Source organism: Corvus moneduloides, chromosome 1, assembly GCF_009650955.1.
Source record: "Corvus moneduloides isolate bCorMon1 chromosome 1, bCorMon1.pri, whole genome shotgun sequence".
NCBI lineage: Eukaryota > Metazoa > Chordata > Aves > Passeriformes > Corvidae > Corvus > Corvus moneduloides.
The window spans coordinates 134,805,776-134,824,671 of record NC_045476.1 but is presented as its reverse complement, the minus strand read 5'-3'; the positions used below and the strand labels follow the sequence as shown (position 1 = coordinate 134,824,671).

Genomic DNA, 18,896 nt, shown 5'->3' with positions numbered 1-18,896 from the left:
TTGAGATCTCCCTTGCTTTCCCTAACAAATATAACCACAGTCTCCAGCTTCTGAGATAGATGGAAGTGTTAAGCAGGTGCCTTTTCAGTGGCAGAACTTATTTGAAAATCGGTTGGGACAAGTCTGTTCTTTGTTTTATTAGTATTACTGAATCTGTAGTATAAAGTTGGCATTTGAAAGGAGGACTGCCTTTAGTACAAGATTAGTTTCTAACGTTTTGGGTTCCCATTTTATTCCAGGCTTATAGACTGTGAATATTCCATTGGCTTTCATTTGCTTTAATAAGACCCCTCCAATATGAAACACTGGGAAAGCTTGTTGTCTTTTGGGGTAGTAAGTTAAGCAGTGAGATTTTCAAGGCAGCTTGAGAAAGAAAATCAGAGTAAACGGTTTAAAATGGAAAACAAAAAGGGTGTGTGTGACCTGGAGAAGTAGATGGAAGGGTGATGGGTGGATGTGCTGGGCTTCTTTACAATTATTTCCACTCTGGTTCATGTATGCCACCACTCTAAGTCTGCAGTAATTCACTGGCAGAATGTATTAAGTTTACTATTCCAGAACATCTTTGAAACCTATTAAAATACAAAATTCATTCTTACTTCTCAGAAACTAAAGGTGAACACACCAGACACATGATTGGTTTGCTGTAAAACAGTTTCCTGCATCTATAAAAAGGCATAGTGGATTTTATAAGTATTTTAAATCTTTAGATTATTGAAATATCTTTTCATTAATTTTTAAAAATATAAACATAAATGTTCAGTAGAATCTTCTGCAGAGAAAAATGGGGAGGGGACTTGAATATTGTTTGCATGTTATCAAGGAACATACAGAATGTACAGCAGTTGCAGGTAACAGAGAGAAAATGAGACAACATCTTAACAGCTTCCATTTTCCAGTTCAGGAATGCAGGATGTAGACCAAAGTCCTTGGTCTTCTAGAAGCTGGTGTGAGCATTGGCTAGGAAAAATGTTCTCACTGAGTGCTTGTATCCCACGACACCAGAGAAACTTCTGGTGCCATTTTTAATATCAAATAAATGCTGGTAAGGAGAAGGGAGGCAGTGAAGGAAGTTATATGGGGAGTTCCAGTTAAAATGTCTAAAGTTTGGTGGAAAATATGAAGAGTAGAGTGGAAATGTGCTATATTCATAAAAAAGAGTTACTGCTCTGAAAATAAGTCCAGCAAATGAGAGATGTTGCCTCCCTGCTTTGTTCATTTGTTCTTCATTATTTTACGTGGTTTTGGGGGTTTTGGCTAAACTTACTACTTTCACTGAAAAATGCAAAATGAGAATTAAAATATATTGTCTGTTCACACACAGATTCTGTATTAAGCAATTATTTTTATTTTCTAGTAATTTTTATTCATGCATACAACAGGTGAAACATTTTTCTTTCACGCATTGTAAGCTCAAGTAAGTGCTCCAATTTTAGTAAAATATTTAGTTGTGTTTTATCTAAATGAGTCCTAGTTTGGACATTGTTCTTTGCAGTCACCTCTTTTCCAAGGTGATAGGGATGGAGATATCCAGTTCATTCAATTTGTCAGGATCTCAGAGCTGTCACAGGAGGTATTAGGAAGGACACCCAGGTGGTTCCATGCAGATGCTGATGCCCACTCACCTCAAGCCCCTCCAGGTGTGGGCTGGTTTTTTGCAGTGCTGTGTTGTAGCCATTCTTATCCCGAGCTCCAGCAGGACATACTGCCTGACCTAGAGGTGACTCTTCCCATTCAGGTATCATTAGACCTGGGTCAGTACAGCCTTCTGGACAGTGGAGCCCAGTGCAAAAATGTGTAATCATTCTTGATTGGCTAAATAAGCTAAAAAATTTTCATTGTCCTGAGCTGACTCTCTGAAAAGCTGTTTTCACTGTGCCCCTTGGAGCCCCTGATAGTGGGAGTCTAGCTAGTGCACCTGTATCAGGTCTGGCACCATAGAGAAGCAGTTTAGATATGTGTGATTGAGTAGTCAAGAGACTGTCAGAGGTGTTTGGACTAATTCTACACCTAGGGAGCCCTGCCAGACCTGAACTCTGCACAGCTGAGTCATTCCTCTCTGCATTGAGCTTCCTAAACTGCTAGACTGATGTTGCCAAATCCAGCATAAAATGCCGTGGACAGCTCTCCCAGATGACAGAACTGTTTTATTCCCTTGCTTTGTGGACAGGAATTGTAGGAGCTCCTGTAACTGAGTTTTCTCTCCGGAGAAGGCACACTAAGATAATAGTGCATACTGTTATCTGAAAATTCTTTGTCTGATGTGTAACAGGTATGTCAAAACCTGCCTGTTTTGCTGAAGCACGTTCCTAGCAAGGTGAACGTTAGAGAGGAGGATTGAAAGGCTGAGTTTTATTCCAGATTTGCATCTCCTGGCTCCATTTTCCCCTTCAGAGGGAAGGGGATGTAATTTCAGACCCTTGGTTAAAGAAATACAAATATTTGGGGAAACAGATAAGTCGCTGCTAATTGATTCCCTGGCCTCATCCTCCAGTTTTGGAGGTGCTGGCATTAAAGCTGAGGCATGAAGCAGTTTGAGTTAATGGTCTCTGTCAAGTGATTAGATGGCACCACACGTGTTGGAACAGAGTAGCTGGAGAGCGGGCAGGAAGAAAAGGAGAATGTGGCATTAGCAGGCATAGCTCCAGGAAAAAAAACCTTACAGTTTCTTCTGACTTTTGAATGTAGCCAGGAACTTTAACATATTTAAATGAGACTGGGCCAGGACAATCCATCAGTAAAGAACTGTTGGATTGTTTAAACTGTAGATTAAGTAGGTCTGATAAAAACAAAATAAAAATGCTTACTGGTAAGTGGTGGTCTTTGCCCTATGTAGAGGGACTTTTTATAATAATTTACTTCAACTGAACTGGTTTTTATTGCTTTACAGCATTAATTTCATGGTAGTGCAAGTTCGTGGTTTGCATTCTCTTATGCTGCTCTCCAGGTGACTGACCCAGCATTCAGAAAGGCTATAGTATTTGTACTTTTTTTGTCTGATTATTTTTTCCTCCTTTTTAAGCTTCAATTTGTTAATAATCAAAGCTCACAAATGCATCCATCATGTAGGAGACATTTTACTATCTGTAGTTCAGCATTTCATCAATTTCATTATTACAGTCATAATAATTTATGGTAAAGGGACAAGTAGACCCAGAATCCTCATATTATTTGATGAAATGTGAATGTATGTGTTTAATGCCTAAAGAAATTATTTCTGGTAAAAATAAATCCAGGCTAGAACTAGTCATGTGGGAGAAACTTAACCCTTTTCACTTGGCTTGGGGAAGTAGCTGATAACTGCTGTGGCTGTTAGACTCCCTTGTTCAGATTAAAAAATAAATTAAAAGAAGGAGGAAGGGAATGAAAGAACATTTCCTTACCATGCAGTCACACAAGTTATTGTCTGTGAGCTCCCTGCCCCCGTCTCTTTCACCCAGGCGCACACACACACACACGCACACAAAAAGCCAATTTTGTGTCCTTCTGAGCACACAGATGTTCCTCTTGGCATCCCTACAGTATGGATAGGGGGTTTTTTGCAGGCACAGAATGTGAGGCTTCTTTGTTGGAGACAAAGTGTTGCCTGTGGTGGGAATTGCTGCAGTGATGGGAAAGTATCGTAATGTATTGTTGGATTACTGTGTTTTTTACCCCAGTAGAGACAGTACATTAAAGTAGCTTTGTGGGCAGTGAATTGTTTGAGCCAAGCCTGGCTAGTAGCACCCTCTCCTTGGCAAGCAGTCACACAAGGTATGGTTGGCATAGTTTGGATGGTCACAGGATTTGTCCCAGGCATCTGTAGCAGCTCTGCTGCCTTGAGTACAAGTCTTAGCAGCTGCATGTGATCAGCTAACGAGAGTACTCTGACTATGGAGAGAGAGCAGTTGTACTTCGTTTTTTAGTGTTATGAAGATCTGATATTATACAGGCCGCCTTCTAAATTATTTTTAGGACATCTGTTCTGGGTTTTCTGTATAAAGGGTCTAAGTAAACAGCTTAAAAATTTTAAATTAATTTCTAAGTAAAATTAGAAACTAATAGCATTAAGTGTTTGTCTGAACTCGTATACAGAAAAGGGTTCAAATTGTTTCTTTTGCTGAAGTCTGCCAGAGAACATGGTTCTTCTTTGGGCACAGCTGATAAAGTTCTGAATCCAGCTCTTCTCTTGTTGATGGTATCAAGCAAGAGGAACACAGACCTGGAAGTTGGGGGTCTAGATTAAGTTCTTTTTGTTCATATCATGTTATTTTTTATCTCCATTCTTCAAATATGCACACATTTTGTCATGACTTTGATTCTTTTGGTTGACAGTTTTGTACCCCCATAATAAATCTGTGATGTGAAAGGTCTACCTATGTAGATCCAGTTGAAAGATTGCACAGTTTAAGTTGGAGAAAATGGGGTCAAAAACGAGCTTATAGGTGAAAAATTCCTTGAAGAAGCTGCTTCTAGGAAGAATCTGGAGGTGGGACTGTAGAGGGGAAAGTTACCTGGCTCTGTATAACAACCATTAATTCTTTTATTTCTCAGTTGCTTCCTCTAATGACAGAATCTCTATTCATTCCTTTTTCCCCTAGATACCTTTATCTATCTCTAGTATTCTCATTGTGGAGAAAGATGTAATAATTTAAGTTTCTGTAGTTCTTCCATCTTTCCACATCTAGGAAAAAAACCTCCACAGCCTTATTTGGTATTTTTTCTCAGTTCATGTTTGTGTGTTGTGTTTAATGAGAACTTAGCAGTGGTTCTTTATTGACCAGAAGACAATAAAGTGGTTATAGAAAAAGGTATAAGCCAAAACGAGTAGATCAGGAAGATGGCTCTTGTCCTTGTACAATGTCACGACAGTTGTTATTAGTTCATTTCCAGGTGTACTCCACATACTGAATGCAGATCTGCTAGCATGATTACAGCTATTTTTCACTATTTTTAAATAAACTTTTTTCATCCTTGAGGCTTATTTCTTGTTTGTGTCACCAGTTTCACTGAATTGCATACATTATACTTACTCTAAGCTTTTCCCTCTTCTTTCATTCCCCCTTTTAAAATCATAAAGCATGCTGCTGTTTCAGTGTCAGTGTCCCCTAAAAAGAATTCTCTTTGGAAACTCCTCTTATCCTTATGCTGTCTTTGGTGTTAGGAAGCCAGGACACATTCTGATGTGGTACCCAGCAGCATGGTTTCGTTCCTAGCTTTCCCTGTAAGTCCCTCCTTGTCTACTTCCAACCTGCAACTGCCATTTTTCCCTGCATGTTTTTTGATTTATCCAACTGTTCATTTCTTCTTTATTGCCTCCAAAACTAATTTTTCTGAAAAGTTCCTTTTGATAGTTATATTCACTGATAGTCCATATTTCCTTGACCACAAACATTAGGTCAACCTTTGTAATTTCTGGAATCTTAATAGTCTGGTGATACCTTGTTTCATGCTCTTTTGGATGGTTTCTCCCTCCATTTAGTATTTCTAAAAGCCGCCCTTAGCCATCTGGGCTCACTCCTGACATCATTGTGTGCAACAGGTGAGTGGCTTTTTAGGTGACCTTTCTCACTGGTGACACCTTCCTTAGACCTGCCAGGTTCTTCATGAATATTCTTTATATGTTTTCCTCATCTGTTTCACAGTTTCATGAAGGACATATTTTAAAAATCTGAAACACATCTGAACACTGTCCCTCGCCCGACTCTGATTAAGATCTGTTGATATGTTAGGGGTTTTTAGCAGAAAGTGGAACCATCAAATATTTGCTCTGCTCAAAGGCAAGTGCATAGTATTCTGCAGAGAAGTGAACCTTCCCTGTGCTTCACACTCTTCCTTGCTGTATCTGGAAATCAAACTGACAGTGTCAAAATGGCATCATTCCCCAATAAGATTTTCATGTTGTCTCTGAATAAATTTTTATTGTGAAAGCCATTGGAATGAATAATGCAAGTGTTAGCCTACACAGAAATGTTCCTGACCAAATCTGAAAATGTTCCTTTTACAGGAGCACCATGAACTCTTTTTCATCAAAAAGTCTCCTCAGTGTTAGTCCATATTGTTCATTTATAATGTAAGTAGCTGAGATTGTTCTTGAGGCATTCATAAAAATGGACACTAGCAAGGAATTGAAACTTCAAGAAGTATTATTTGATATACCTTAAAATGTTGGGTAATGTTCTCTGGTGTAGAAATGCAGCCATATGTTACAGATGTGCACACTTGGTAATGCTTCAAGATGGTTTGAGAGCACTGGAAATAGTTAGGTTTATAATCTGTTGTTACAGGGGGACTTTTTCCCTGCAAGATCCCATTTTGTCTTCTTTTAGCTTTTTCCAGACCATACTGTCAGACATTTTTAGCTAAAATCTTTAGCTGAGTGTCTTGCAGTTGGCTGAGCAATCTGCATATGCTGCATCTTACAGACCAGCTGTTACGTAAATGTGACTTGACTTTTGCCACTGTGAACAGTAGGAGTGACTGAGCAAGCCAGAGGGCAGATGTGACAGGCAGTGCTTTGTGCAGGCACCAACAGCCACAAGGAGAGTTGAGGAAAGGCTCCCAAACAGGGAGGTTCAGGGAAGGGGCTGGTATTTTTCAGGAGCCCTTTGGGAAGGAGCAGTCCTCCCTTGGCCTTAGCTGATTGATAGAGGGACTATGTGATACTCCAGCTCCTCTTGTCTTAGAATCCCATTTAGTTCTTCCTCGTTTTTGCTCAAGCCCATCAATTCTCTCTACAGACCTCACCACATTCTCCAAAGTTGTATTCCTCAACCTGTATTTCCTCCAGATCCCTCTCTCCCTGTGCATTCTTCATCTGAGCCTCCAAACCATTAGTGCCCAGCCTTCCCTCATCTTTAGCACCTTTTGCATCTCTCCTGTTGCATTCACTTGCAACTGAAAATTCAGGTATCTGCTTCAGCTGTTCAGCAGCTCTGTTTTCTGTATTTTTTTTTCTGTCTGTCTTTGTATGCCAGCCCTTACATTAACATGGTTACCAGCACTCACTGCCACTGGAGTAGTCATTTTAGCCTCCCTACATGTCTTCTGCAGCCAGCTCTCCCAAGAGAAGAATAAATCCAAATTATGGCTATGATGAGGTTTAAATACAAATAAAGGACATGGACACTACTTTCCATCAGTATAGATGGGAGTATCAGAGCAGGGTTAGAAGCTGTGTCTGCAAAAACCCGCTGACAGTATGTGAATTATCCTGGTTTGCTGAGGATTCTCCTGTGTCACAGCTTCTCCAAGCTGTACAAAGCTTGAGGGTTGAGCACCAAAGCTGGGCAGGTTTTTAAATTCATTGTCGTTGTTCCCATAGATAGTAAGGGGGAGTCGGATTTGAATTTTGGTAAGAACCATGTCTGAATTATCAAAATGTACTATTTATAATCCCTTACAAGAGACCTGCCAGGATGGCTGGTGCAAGGGGACTGGAATCAGCTGAGTGAGAAAACTGAGAGGCACTGCAAGAAAAAGAAGACAACTGAACTTAGTTGGTACTGGTGAGAGAGAAAGTTGTGGTGGGGTAAGAAACTGAAAAGAAGGTGAGGTTTGCTGGATAAATGGGCTGGGACTAGGATGAGTTGAGGAGGCAGTAAGTAAGAGGGGGCAAGAAAATGTATGTAATAGTTTTTTGTGGGATAGAAAAAGAAGACTGGAAGTGCCTGGTCTAAGATCTCAGGGAGACAGCAAGAGGCCAGAGAAGTTATGATTTAGGAAATGGAGTAGGTGTAGAAATGGAGTAAATTTGAGACCACATCTATTAAGAAAACTAGAATAGTATTGTGGAAAGTGAATTTGAACTGTGGAGGGCTGAAGGTTTAGGACTATGTACATGAAAAGTATTTGACTGATACAAGGTCTCAGCATGGGAAAGAGAAGGGGTAGGAATTGCAATAAGATGACTTGTGGAAAGATGGATTGACGAATGTGAGCTAGAGCATACTTCACATGAGTCTGTTTTTTTGGTTTTTTCCACTGGGCTACCTTTCATCTTTTAAGCAGTTTGCCTGGCTTCTGGTGCCCGTAAGCATAAAGGGCGATGGGGTTTTTTAGTGTTTTGTAAAATAATTGGCTATTTTTTAAATATATATTTAAATATGTAGTCTTTATTTTTTAACATTTTGTAAGTTACAAAGAAATATTTTAATCAAAATAATTGCTTTCTTAGTTTAAACAGTGGAAAAAATACAAAAATTTGGTCTAAAGACTCAGATTTCTTTTTTCTTTCATTTTCCTCTCAAGTTAAAGGATATGCTTTACATTATAGACTGAGAAAGCAACTGGCATAAATTACTGATGACATGACTATAGATACAAGTTCTTAGATGACAGGAGCCACCTCTTGCAAGTTTCATTTGTCAAAGCTTACCTCTCTGTGCCATGGAGAAAAGGTTACAGCATTCATCTTTTATGTGATATGAAGTACATTTTAAAACACAGATTATTCTGTGGATTCCTTCCCTAAAAAAAGGAATGATCCTGTACCAAAAGTTTTAGTGAATGCAGACTGATTCTTGCAGATACTGTAGTAAAAGTTACAGCAAGATTGATTCTTTTTGTTTGTTCTAGTAATTAAATATTGTCTATTTTGGGTTTTGTTTGAATTGAGGACAAGCATGTCACTTTTTAGAAGTGATTTAGAAATAAGAAATTCTACTGAGACTCTAAATGTCCGTACTGGAGCAGAATTAGATTTAAATATTTGACATTTTTGGCTGTATTCTTTTGTTGTCACAGACACAAATGCCATTGATTATTGATATCATGGTAATAGCAGAGCTTGATAGTGTCTTCACAATGGCTTTTTTGATGCTTTTCTGTGACAGTTATAAACAATTCCTGTCAGGCTTTGCATTTACCTTCCTTTAGCAGTAGGAGTGAAAACTTACATGTTTCATTCACCTCTGTCTGTGCCACTTTCAGTCAGCTATCTGTCATCTCAATAGCCAACAGTGGAGACACAGGGAAGGTCCCTGCACTTGGGTCCCACAGAATGAAGCTGCCAAGGCTTGACCAATAAATTATGGCTTTGAACAGCTCCATAAGCATAACTAAGAGGTAATATTTTACCCCCTAACGATGGGTTGACTCCCAAGCTCTGCTGCTTGTACCAATCTGTTCAGTAGTTTTTCCCCCAATAAATTCATTTCCCCATACATGCAGTGACATTAGCACTTCTGTAAGTTCCAGTTGTCCGGGGGAATATTCAAGTGCTTCAGGGTGTTTTTCACATCAGCATCTAGCTAAAATGCCCAAACTCTTTGTGTATTTGTAGCGGGTTCAGTTCGAAAACCAGGCAGAAACACCAATTTAGTGTAGTGGTTTGGTCCAAAATTCTCATTACTTATTTACCTTCTATGAGATAAGAATTAGGAGAAAGCAAAGCAGGCACAAATCTTAAAGGAATATAAAGAAGTTTATTAACAGACCTAAAAGAAAGGAAAAAAAACCCTTCAGAACACTTCTCCTTCCCCCACCTTTCTCCCTTCTCCCACTGACAATGTAAAAAGGCAACCCTTGAGATTTTCAGTCAGTTTACCACTTCTATAATAACCTTTTTCAGTTCACTTAGGGAGAGGAGTCTCTCTTGCTCATGCCATGGAGACATCTCCACAAGAAGTTCTCTCATGGCTTCAGTATCACGAGACAGCCGCCCATGTTGGTTCTCTGCTCGCATGTGAGAGTCCCTTCCCCCGACTTACAGCTTTTCCCACAACTGCTTTCAAGGGTCCAGTCTTGAGCTATTGGGGTACCATTTTAAGGTTGAGCTGTTCAAAAACAAAGGTTCTCCTCACCCATCTCTGGGAGCATCTTCATCTCTAAGAATAGAGGCCCTCCCCCTTCCCTGGGAGAAAAAGGGTCCTCATCATCTTCATCTCTGGGAGCATCTCTAGGAACAGAGGTCTTTCTCCTTCTGATTTTCAGCAAAAGGGTCCTCATCACTTCCATCTCTCCCTGATTCAAACTTCTCATCAAATTACAGCTGCTTCAGCATTTGCTTATTCCAGCACAGGTACTTTGGCTCACAAGTACAGTTTGAACGCTCCACCCACCGTGCTTTCATGAAATTACAGCGGGTACTCTGATATATCATAGTCCATCACCACCATAGCTTTACAACAGAATTTCAGCTTTAAGCATCTCCTCTGTCTCCTCCCTCAGGTTTTCAGCTCTTCTTTCTTTACTTAATGTCTGCAGGTTTCATCTGTTCTGGAGGAAGCTTACAGCACTAAAAGAGTTAATCTCACCCGGGCCTTGCAGCTGAAGTTCGCTTATCGCTGTTGGTCACAGGATCTTTGCCGGGCAGCGGGCCGGCTTCAGCTGAATCTTGGCCACACTGGAGGGGGGGGAGTGTGGAGCCGGGCTGCGCTGTCTGCATGTAACAGGGATGTGGGGGGGGGGGGGGCCGCGGATGGAACGGGGCTGCACAGCTCCAGGATGGCTGTGTCCCGGCTGAGCAGGGCCCAGCCCGGATCCGCTGGGCCCCACACGGGCCCAGCCCAGTTACCTGTCCCAAGGCCAGAAGCAAGAGAGAGCTTTCCCGGGGTTTGTCCATTCTTATATGTGGACCACAAAAGTATGTCAAGCTCCTTAAGTGGCTTAAAAAATTGTCAGTATTCAAACTAGCCAATTGATCGGTTTTGTTAGGTCATAGAGGAAGCTGTAAGCACCTCTTTGCAAGAAAATCCGGAGCTATGCTTGCTAACCCGTGACAGTATTCATTTCAAATTTCTGCTTTAGATGGTGGTCAGTGCAAAGTGGGGTTTGGCTTTGGACTTCCTCAGGTGCATAAAACCTGCTGGTTTTAATGATGTTTGCCATAGGATCTGCTTATGCACTGTTGTTCCAAAATACCAGGTGACAATGGCTGTTGTTTAAGTTAATCATTTCACACACTCCTAAAGCATTCTGCTAAAAGCTTCCAATAATATGAGAGGCTTTTATCTGCTTTTATCTAGCAGAGTATCTAGATCTCTGCTTCTGTCTAGCAGAGTGCAGCCTATTTCCTTGTAGAAGTATGGATTTGGCACAAGGAGCAAAAATATTCTGAAAAATTACTAAGCAGGTGTCACAAGCAGTAACTGCTCAGAAGAAATGAGACCATGTTTGCTTTCTTAGTTCAAGGAAAGAGGAAAACAAAATGAGTAGGAAACAAATACAGCTGAAGTGGTAATGGGTTGATGAAACACAAGAAGCGAGATTGCATTTTCTGACAGAATGTAGCCAGCAACCTTGGAGCATTTTTGTGAAGTGTTTGCAGAGAACAGAGGTGCTTTGAAAATCCTATTTTGAGCATCCATCCCTTATTTGAATGACTGGATGCTGTGGTAATAAATAATGGATGAATAAAATTTAAGCCTAAAGAGACCTTCAGGTCATCTCTCAGGACTTCACTGTATCATGAGACATGACATTTCAGCAGGTTATCCTGAACTGAACTAGCACATCTGTTTTGACATCTCTTCAGCTGAAGCCATCAATGGCTGAAAAGTCCCAGTGCTTGGAGCTTTTTCATATTGGTTCATCAATATTATTGCAAATTGTCATTCTCATCTGCATTAGTTGTACTTTGCTTTCCTGATTATTACATGCTTTTCCCAGACAGAGTTAAGCACCTTTTAATACTAATATTTTCTTTCTGTATAGACAGCTCAATCTTTTTAATAACAGATCAAGATCTTTATGTGGTTCTTCAGTTTTATGCATGTTCTTTGTCCTCTCTTTAGTAGCCTTTAAAGAAAGGCAGTCAGCAGGATACTACCCCACGATACTACTCTGCCAGTGTCTCTTTCACTGTCCATGTTCTGCTTGGTGCAAAATTCACGGTACCTTCCTCTGCCACTTTCTGCCATCACTGCTATGTACAAAACCGGGATTTGGCCCTTTTGCCCCAGCATTGCCTGGGAGCTCATTCTGAGGGGGAGGGTGTGTTATGACTACTGTCTGGACCTGCTGGATGCAGGATTGCTGGCCCCATCAGTACATGTGCAATGTGTACCTTGCTGCAACAAATCACTTTACAAGATGTAGATTTTTACATAGAAATGTGCTGCCTTCAGCTTGACAGCAGTCTGCTCTTTTCATTCATATATTTTCTGAATAAGAATTTTGTGTACACTGGCAATGAGGGAGAAGTTTCTGGGAAGTGTTGTGCTTTTGCAGAGCTCCTGCGCTGTGGGGCTTCAGAGGGTGACCTGTACTAAACTCATACAGATCTGTGCTCCTTAAGCCAGCTGTAGGGCGTCCCTTTGCTGATAAAGTTGAGACCAGTGTGGGCTCAGGCAGCATCTGTGAATGCTTCAAAACACTTTTTAGAAACAAGATGAATCGTTCTGCACACAACTTCATTCCATGCCAGCTGCATGGCTTTGCTTCTGGCTGCAGTTAGTTAGAGTTGGTTTTGCCTCTGGGGATGCTTTATCATTTCAGTATTACTAATGAGGAGCTACAGGGTGATTTTGAGTGGATTTGAACGGTGGTAGGAATGGTGAACAAAAAATCTGGAGGGAAAGTGATGGTCAATTTATTTCACTACCTTTGCTGCTCTTGTATTTTTTCTGAGGTTGATAATATGGTGTCTTTCATATAATAATAAAGAGAAAGTGAAACGTTTACAAATTTTGTAAACTGTTCTGTACTGTGCTAAGGAACTGAAATAAAACCTCTTGAATAATGGATCTGAAAAACACACTTTGCAATTCTCACAGTGCAGAAATGAAAGGCATCAAGACTTCTGATGGCATTCACTGAGAGTACCATGGCTCAACTCTAACCGTGTCTTTGGAGTGTTTTATAATAATTGATTTTGTATGGAAGATAATCTAGGGATTCCTTTCATTGCGGTTTTCAAAAGCCATCACTAGACTGTGCTGGGAGACATTAAAAAATAATGATGCTAAAAATGTAAAAAAGTCAAATTAAATTCTCTAAGTTACACCCTCAGTGTAGGAATTAAACCCCAGGTTTAAGAGTTGCCTTCCTACTCCTTTTAGAAGTGCACGTACCTGAGGGGTGGTACAGAGGGCATGGAAGGATTGACAGTGGATGAGAGTGGTCATAGCCAGCCCTAGCAAGTTCATTCAGCTTTGTATTGCACAGGTTACTGTTTGAAAGGGAGGCAATGGAGACTGAAAACCAGTAACAAAGTAGGGGGTATGTGAGCCAAAATATTCGGCTGGTCTCAAAATATCAGTCCTGTATTTTTATAGTATAAAACAGAAGATATCTGTGAATGCACTTTTGAAATGAATGGGAAATAGCAGCTAAGACCTGGTGATGCTCAACCATTACTGTAATTGTGTTGTTATTTTTGTAGCAGTGTTTCCAAGAAGAGAAGCTTTGTTGCCTTAAATTTTTAACTAATAACTTGAGTAGTTTTAATAGAAAAAGGACTGCTTGTGAATTTGTGATCAGATGCAGTTTTAAATATTGGATAGTTCAACAAAATGCTTTAATGTCTACACCTATAATTTAGAGTTTGAATAAAGTTCTTAATGCCATTTAGCAATAAGGATGCTTCCTTTGCATGTGAAATTGCACACCTGCAAAACTACTGTCCCATTTTCTTGGCCGAAATTGGTATAATTAGGATCCCCATTTTTAGTTACAGCCTCAGTGTTTTTACATGCTCATCACTTCCCAAGGTAACTCCATTTGTAGATCTTTCACTGTAACCTGGAATGACTTTTAAGTTAAAAAAACACTTCTCCCCCAGCATTCTTAATTAGCAGGAGCTGAAATATGTTATGCCATATCCTCCCCCTCCAATTTTATTATGTAAAAATATTGGGGTTTTTTTCCTTCATATATCTTTCACATAGTAAAATGACTTTAAAATTACAAGTTTAAAATCTTGACTGAAGAGTTTGGGGAGTTTTGGCTAAACCCTTTAATTTACCATTAAGATTTTGAGAGATTTAAAGCTTCCATGCAAAAGTGGAAGGATCAGCATAGAGACCAAATGGCAGTGGAAGGGATATACACAGTCAGGAGGAAGCTTCCAAGTTGCTTGAGTTTGAAAGTGCACACTGTGCTACTCATGTGATTAGCAAAGAGAAGACCTACTTTTTGTAAGTTGGCACAGTAGTTTGATAGTTGCATGCAAAGATAATAGAGCCTATTTTGAATGTAGTAATAGGACATAAACTTTAATTTTTTTATTTGTTTTTAAAATTTCTTTAACACCATTAGCAAGGCTATGCTGCGTGCTTTCTCTGTGCTCTTGCATTCTGTGTTACATTGGTGATGTGTGGTTGCACAGACTTACGGTTCAGATAAGAAAAAGGATTATCATTTTGCTTCTTTTCTAGTTCTTTTCCATGACAGTTCAAAAACTACAAATAGCACTGTGGCAGTTATTTGGGTTGCCTCTAACTTAACTAAACATCATCTTCTGGAAGTGGATGTTTGAGGGAAGGTACACCTTGTACCTAGTGCTTTGCCCACTCCAGAAGAGTTGGAGAGAAGCCTGCAGGTACACATTTAAAACAGAGAAAGCTTTTTGGGACCCATTGTTCCTTGGCTGAAGTCCAGGCAAAGGTTTCTGGTGGTGCTTCAGTGGGTGCTCTGGACACTGGCTTGAGAAAGGTCATGGCTCAGCAGCAGTAGCTGGTGGATTCCCACCTCTGAATGTGGGCGTTAGGTGTAGTCCTTCCATTCAAAATTTGTGTACCCAAAGGGTTAAAATTCATAGCTATTGTAAATAAGTTCTATGGAAGTGGATCAAGCTTTGAGTCTACCTGCAAAATATTTTTTTTAAGTTCTAGAGAAATCTTGTATCTTCATTTATGTATGTAACTAAACACCTTTGTCTACTTCTGAGTGGATTTAATACTTTTACCTGGCAATAGGAAGTGGTAGGAGGAAAACACATGGATCCTTGAGAAACACCATGCTTGGGGGTTGGGTGAAGGTTAATGGTATCTGCTGATGGTCTTTGGATAAGATGATCTTGAATACCAGCATTGTTACTTAAAAATAAAGCAAGTCCTTTTGCAAAATGGAGTAAGTAAAAGGTTTCTTTCCTTTTACACTGGTGTCCTGTGTCTCCTAGACCACTATTCCTGAAAATAATAAAATGCCTGCTTTGTTTCTGGGTCCTGCTTTAAGCTTCTGCTTTAACCATAGGATAGTTTTATCTGTTTTAAGGATAAATACCTTTGTGGATAGAATATGATTACTATGCATAGAGCAACCTATCATTTCCTCTTGCTCTAAAATGTGGTGGATAGACCACCACTGCATGTTGTGTTCATGTTTCTGCTTTTTCTACATAATCTACATACTCTTGAAGTGTTTTAGCTGTAGGGAACATCTGTCACAGACCCAAATGTTTATATTCATAAAAATTGGCAGTTGTGTCAGCTCCTCAAAGAGATGTTCATCGTGATCTTTTTGTAAGCAAATGTGCTGTGACTGGAAAAGCTTCTTTAATAATTGTGTTAAGTACAATTAAAGTATCTGGAATCTGTTCCAGTTACTGAAGCAGCATTGAAGATTGTGATTCTTCTTATGAAAATACAATTACTTGGATTTTGCATTACAAATATATGCTAAAGTCATGTCTGGAAATCTGAGCAAAGTTCTCTACAGACTGTACAATTGGGGAGTCATGCTTAAGATTATTTATTTATTCATTTATTTTCTATAAAATTAGATGCATTGATCATGAGAAGTAGTTTCTTCACAGATTTTCCGTATGCACTTCCCTGGTTATAAATAGTATTTTTAAAGGCTTGATTAGAAAAAATTAGTTTCATCTGTTCACTTGTAAAACATCACTGTAGTCAAGGAACCAGCCCAAAAGGAACTGATGCATGATGAAAATAATATTTTGTATTTCAGTTACAAAGATGGAGCTCAATATCTCTCCCATTGTGTGCTGTCAAATAGAGAGAGGACTTGTAATTCAATTTAAACCTCATTCAGTTCGATCTCTGTAGAAGAATGCTGGACCTTGAAGGTAGTTTTCTGAACAGCATCTTGCTTTAGGTAACTGGTGAGCTGCTTTTCCTGTAGGAGGAAAGAGAGGAGAAAAAGGCAGAGGGATGACTGGTCTTTACAATTTGTTCCAGAACCACTAGTGTTAGTCTTAAGTTTTATTAGGTTTAAAATATATTAAGATTTTTTTAAAGCAGTACATAATGGCATAGTTCAAAGATCTGAGTTAAGTGTCAGTCAGATTTTAACAGTTTTATGCAGTCTTTTCAGTGACTTTTTCCTCTTCTTGGCTCTACTCTATATTGTATAGATTTCTACACGATTCACCTGCAGTGTTTTCAGTGCTTTTTTGTCACATGCTTCACATTTATCCCTTCTTTTCTGTCTTTCCAAGCCTCCTATTTTCTCATTAAAACGTATCTGCTCCTTCTTTTCTGTTTCCACAGGGCATTTTTCCCTCTCAGATTTCCTTCTCTCCCTCTTATTTTTCCCTTTCTCAAAACCTAATCCCTCCCCACACACACATTGATAAAGGCAGTAAAGTCTGATATTTTATGCCGAAGATATTGTTAGGGATCAGGATAACTTCATGGTTAGAGGCAAAGGCAATCCATCCAGCCAGCAGCTGTCAGTAAGGTGAAGGTTTGGTTCATGCTACTATATACCCAAAAAGCTGAAACTACTAGTCAGCTGGTCTTCATTTAAGATACTTCAATGAGGAGCTTTCCTCTTCATTCTCCTTCTTATCCCAAAACGTTTTTTGGGGAACTCTCTTCTCAATAAGCCTAAAAAATCTTGGAAGATACCATCCACTTTTTTGGTCTTATGCATTGTCTTTTGATTTCACAACACTGAAATGTTGCACGTTAGGTTTCATAAATAATTCTCATCAGTTGTGAAATTGTTGTGTTTTGAAATGCATACATTTCAAAGAGAAAGGGCCAGAATTTATTCTTTCCAGCTATTTAGGTAACAACCAGACATAAGCTGTGCTCTGTCTTTGGCAGCTGTGCCATGCTCTTCACTGCAGCAGTGGTTACTTGCATTTTGGACTGGTAAGGGCCTTCACTTCTATGTTTTTTAAGAAAATGTGTGTTATTTCCACTGGACTCATGCAGATCATCACAGGATTTGTTGGGACAAGTGTTGGCAGAACCCTTGCTGACTGAGTACCCTATGTACCCCCCATACCTTCTCAGTGTGGAGGTATCAAAAGATCTCTTGCAGTCTGGATGATACCGAGTATTACCCAGGATTAACCAAGAGGCATGGGAAACGAATGTAAAATAGCACTGACAGAAAATGAAAACAAAATGAAACAAACCCAAAACCCACCATAAATGCAAGTTCAGGATCTTGTCTTAAGATGTGTCATTTTCCAAATGAATCTTGGTTTGATGAGCTGAGGAAAGTTGAAATCTGGTTTAGTTTTGCTTCATGCTAGCAAACGACTGTCAGACAGAGAAGATTGTCTGTCCAAGATGGAGGTGAAAATGAGCAAGGTAGAAATGGTGCAACCAGACTTCCCTATTACATTTTTTTCTGTTGGTAACTGGAAAATATTTCAAACTTTCTCTTGCTTTTGCTCGAGGTAGTCAAGCTTGCTATATCTTCAGCTCTTTATGTTTGACTTGGGGAAAAAAAAAGTACAACTTGAACTTTCAAAAGAAGAATAATTCTCAGTTTTATTGCTGAACTTCAATCAGTAGGTCTCCAGGTGCATTATAAAGCATACTATTATTTAAAAAATCTTCACTAATTTGGCATGGCCATCTTAACATAGGGTCTGTTTTAAAAACATGTTGAATGCTCACATCTTCTGACTTAAAAGGGAAAGGAAAGCAAAAAAGAGAGCATAAAACAATAAAACCCAAGCCTGTAGGCAGAATGTTTCATTACAATAGTTGTGGGGTTTCTTTTTAATTATATGTAATAAAAATCTTGCAGATGATGCCCACTCTTTGGATGAGGGGGTAAGACAAGAAAAGTTCCTTGCCTGAGGCCCAGGGTTGGAAATATAAACCATGGTTAGCTGGCATTAAACTTTTTGATAATAGCAATGTCACCAGTGAGCTAATGATGACTTTTCCTCCCCTTTGATGATATGTTGTTCTGCAGGTAATTGATGTCATGATAGCAGATGATACAGTAAAATATTTTGATGGAAGACACAAACAGTTTCCCATATAATAAACTGCTTTTTTGTAGAGCCTGCATTCCCACAGTGAGAGCTGGTGGTGTCTGTTCTTCGATGGGCAGGGTTGTATCAGCAGAGGCTGGCTCTGGGGTGGTACAGAGTGTGTCCCAGCAGTTTTAGCGCTGATGCATTACAACAATGTTGGGCTTCATTACAGCGCTTTGTTTTCTGTGGTGCTGCTACTTGGGTCTGCAGAGAGGAGAGAGCCTTAGGAGATGCAAGAACCATTGTTTAACAAAACTTACCTTCTTCCCCCTCTCCCCTTTTCTTCACAGAAAATATCAGAGAGGAACCCGGGTACGCCTGAGACTGCTGGATCTTGAACTGACGTCCAGGTTCTTGGGGGCAGCCAGTGATACAACATTGCTGGAAGCTGATGCAGTACTTTTAGGGCTTGCAGAGAGCAAGCAAACAAAGCAAAAGGAGTAAATTTACTGCAGAGAGATGCACTTCGTGCTCTATAACAAATTACATAAAATAAATACTTCCTCAGGAAATAAATGAAAATTTTCTGTCCACTTACATAAAAAAATGAGGTCAATAAAAGACAATAAGCACATTGTACCTAATTCTTGCTCCATTTTTATTCACTCATCTTTCTAGCTCTTTGCCTTTCAATTTAAAGGTGAAAGGTTAACTGAGCTTTTGTAGGTTAACTGAATGTTTTCATATTCTTGTATAAAGAATTTCAGAGTCCATCATACTATCCCAAAGGAATGTTGATCTTCCATGGAGGAGGTCCAGAGTTTGGTGTCGTGGTGCTGCTTGCAGG

At 39.6% G+C, this 18,896-nt stretch overlaps 1 protein-coding gene across 1 annotated transcript in view; it reads left to right on the top strand.

Moving 5' to 3' along the window:
* Nucleotides 1-18,693, top strand: part of MRPS28 (mitochondrial ribosomal protein S28) — an 85,429-nt gene extending 66,736 nt beyond the window's left edge. Inside the window, exon 3 of the mRNA XM_032128155.1 lies at nt 18,400-18,693. Coding sequence (XP_031984046.1) covers nt 18,400-18,553 — 154 coding nt within the window. The 3' untranslated portion in view covers nt 18,554-18,693. The remainder of the gene's footprint in view (nt 1-18,399) is intronic.
* Nucleotides 18,694-18,896: the final 203 nt, after the last annotated feature.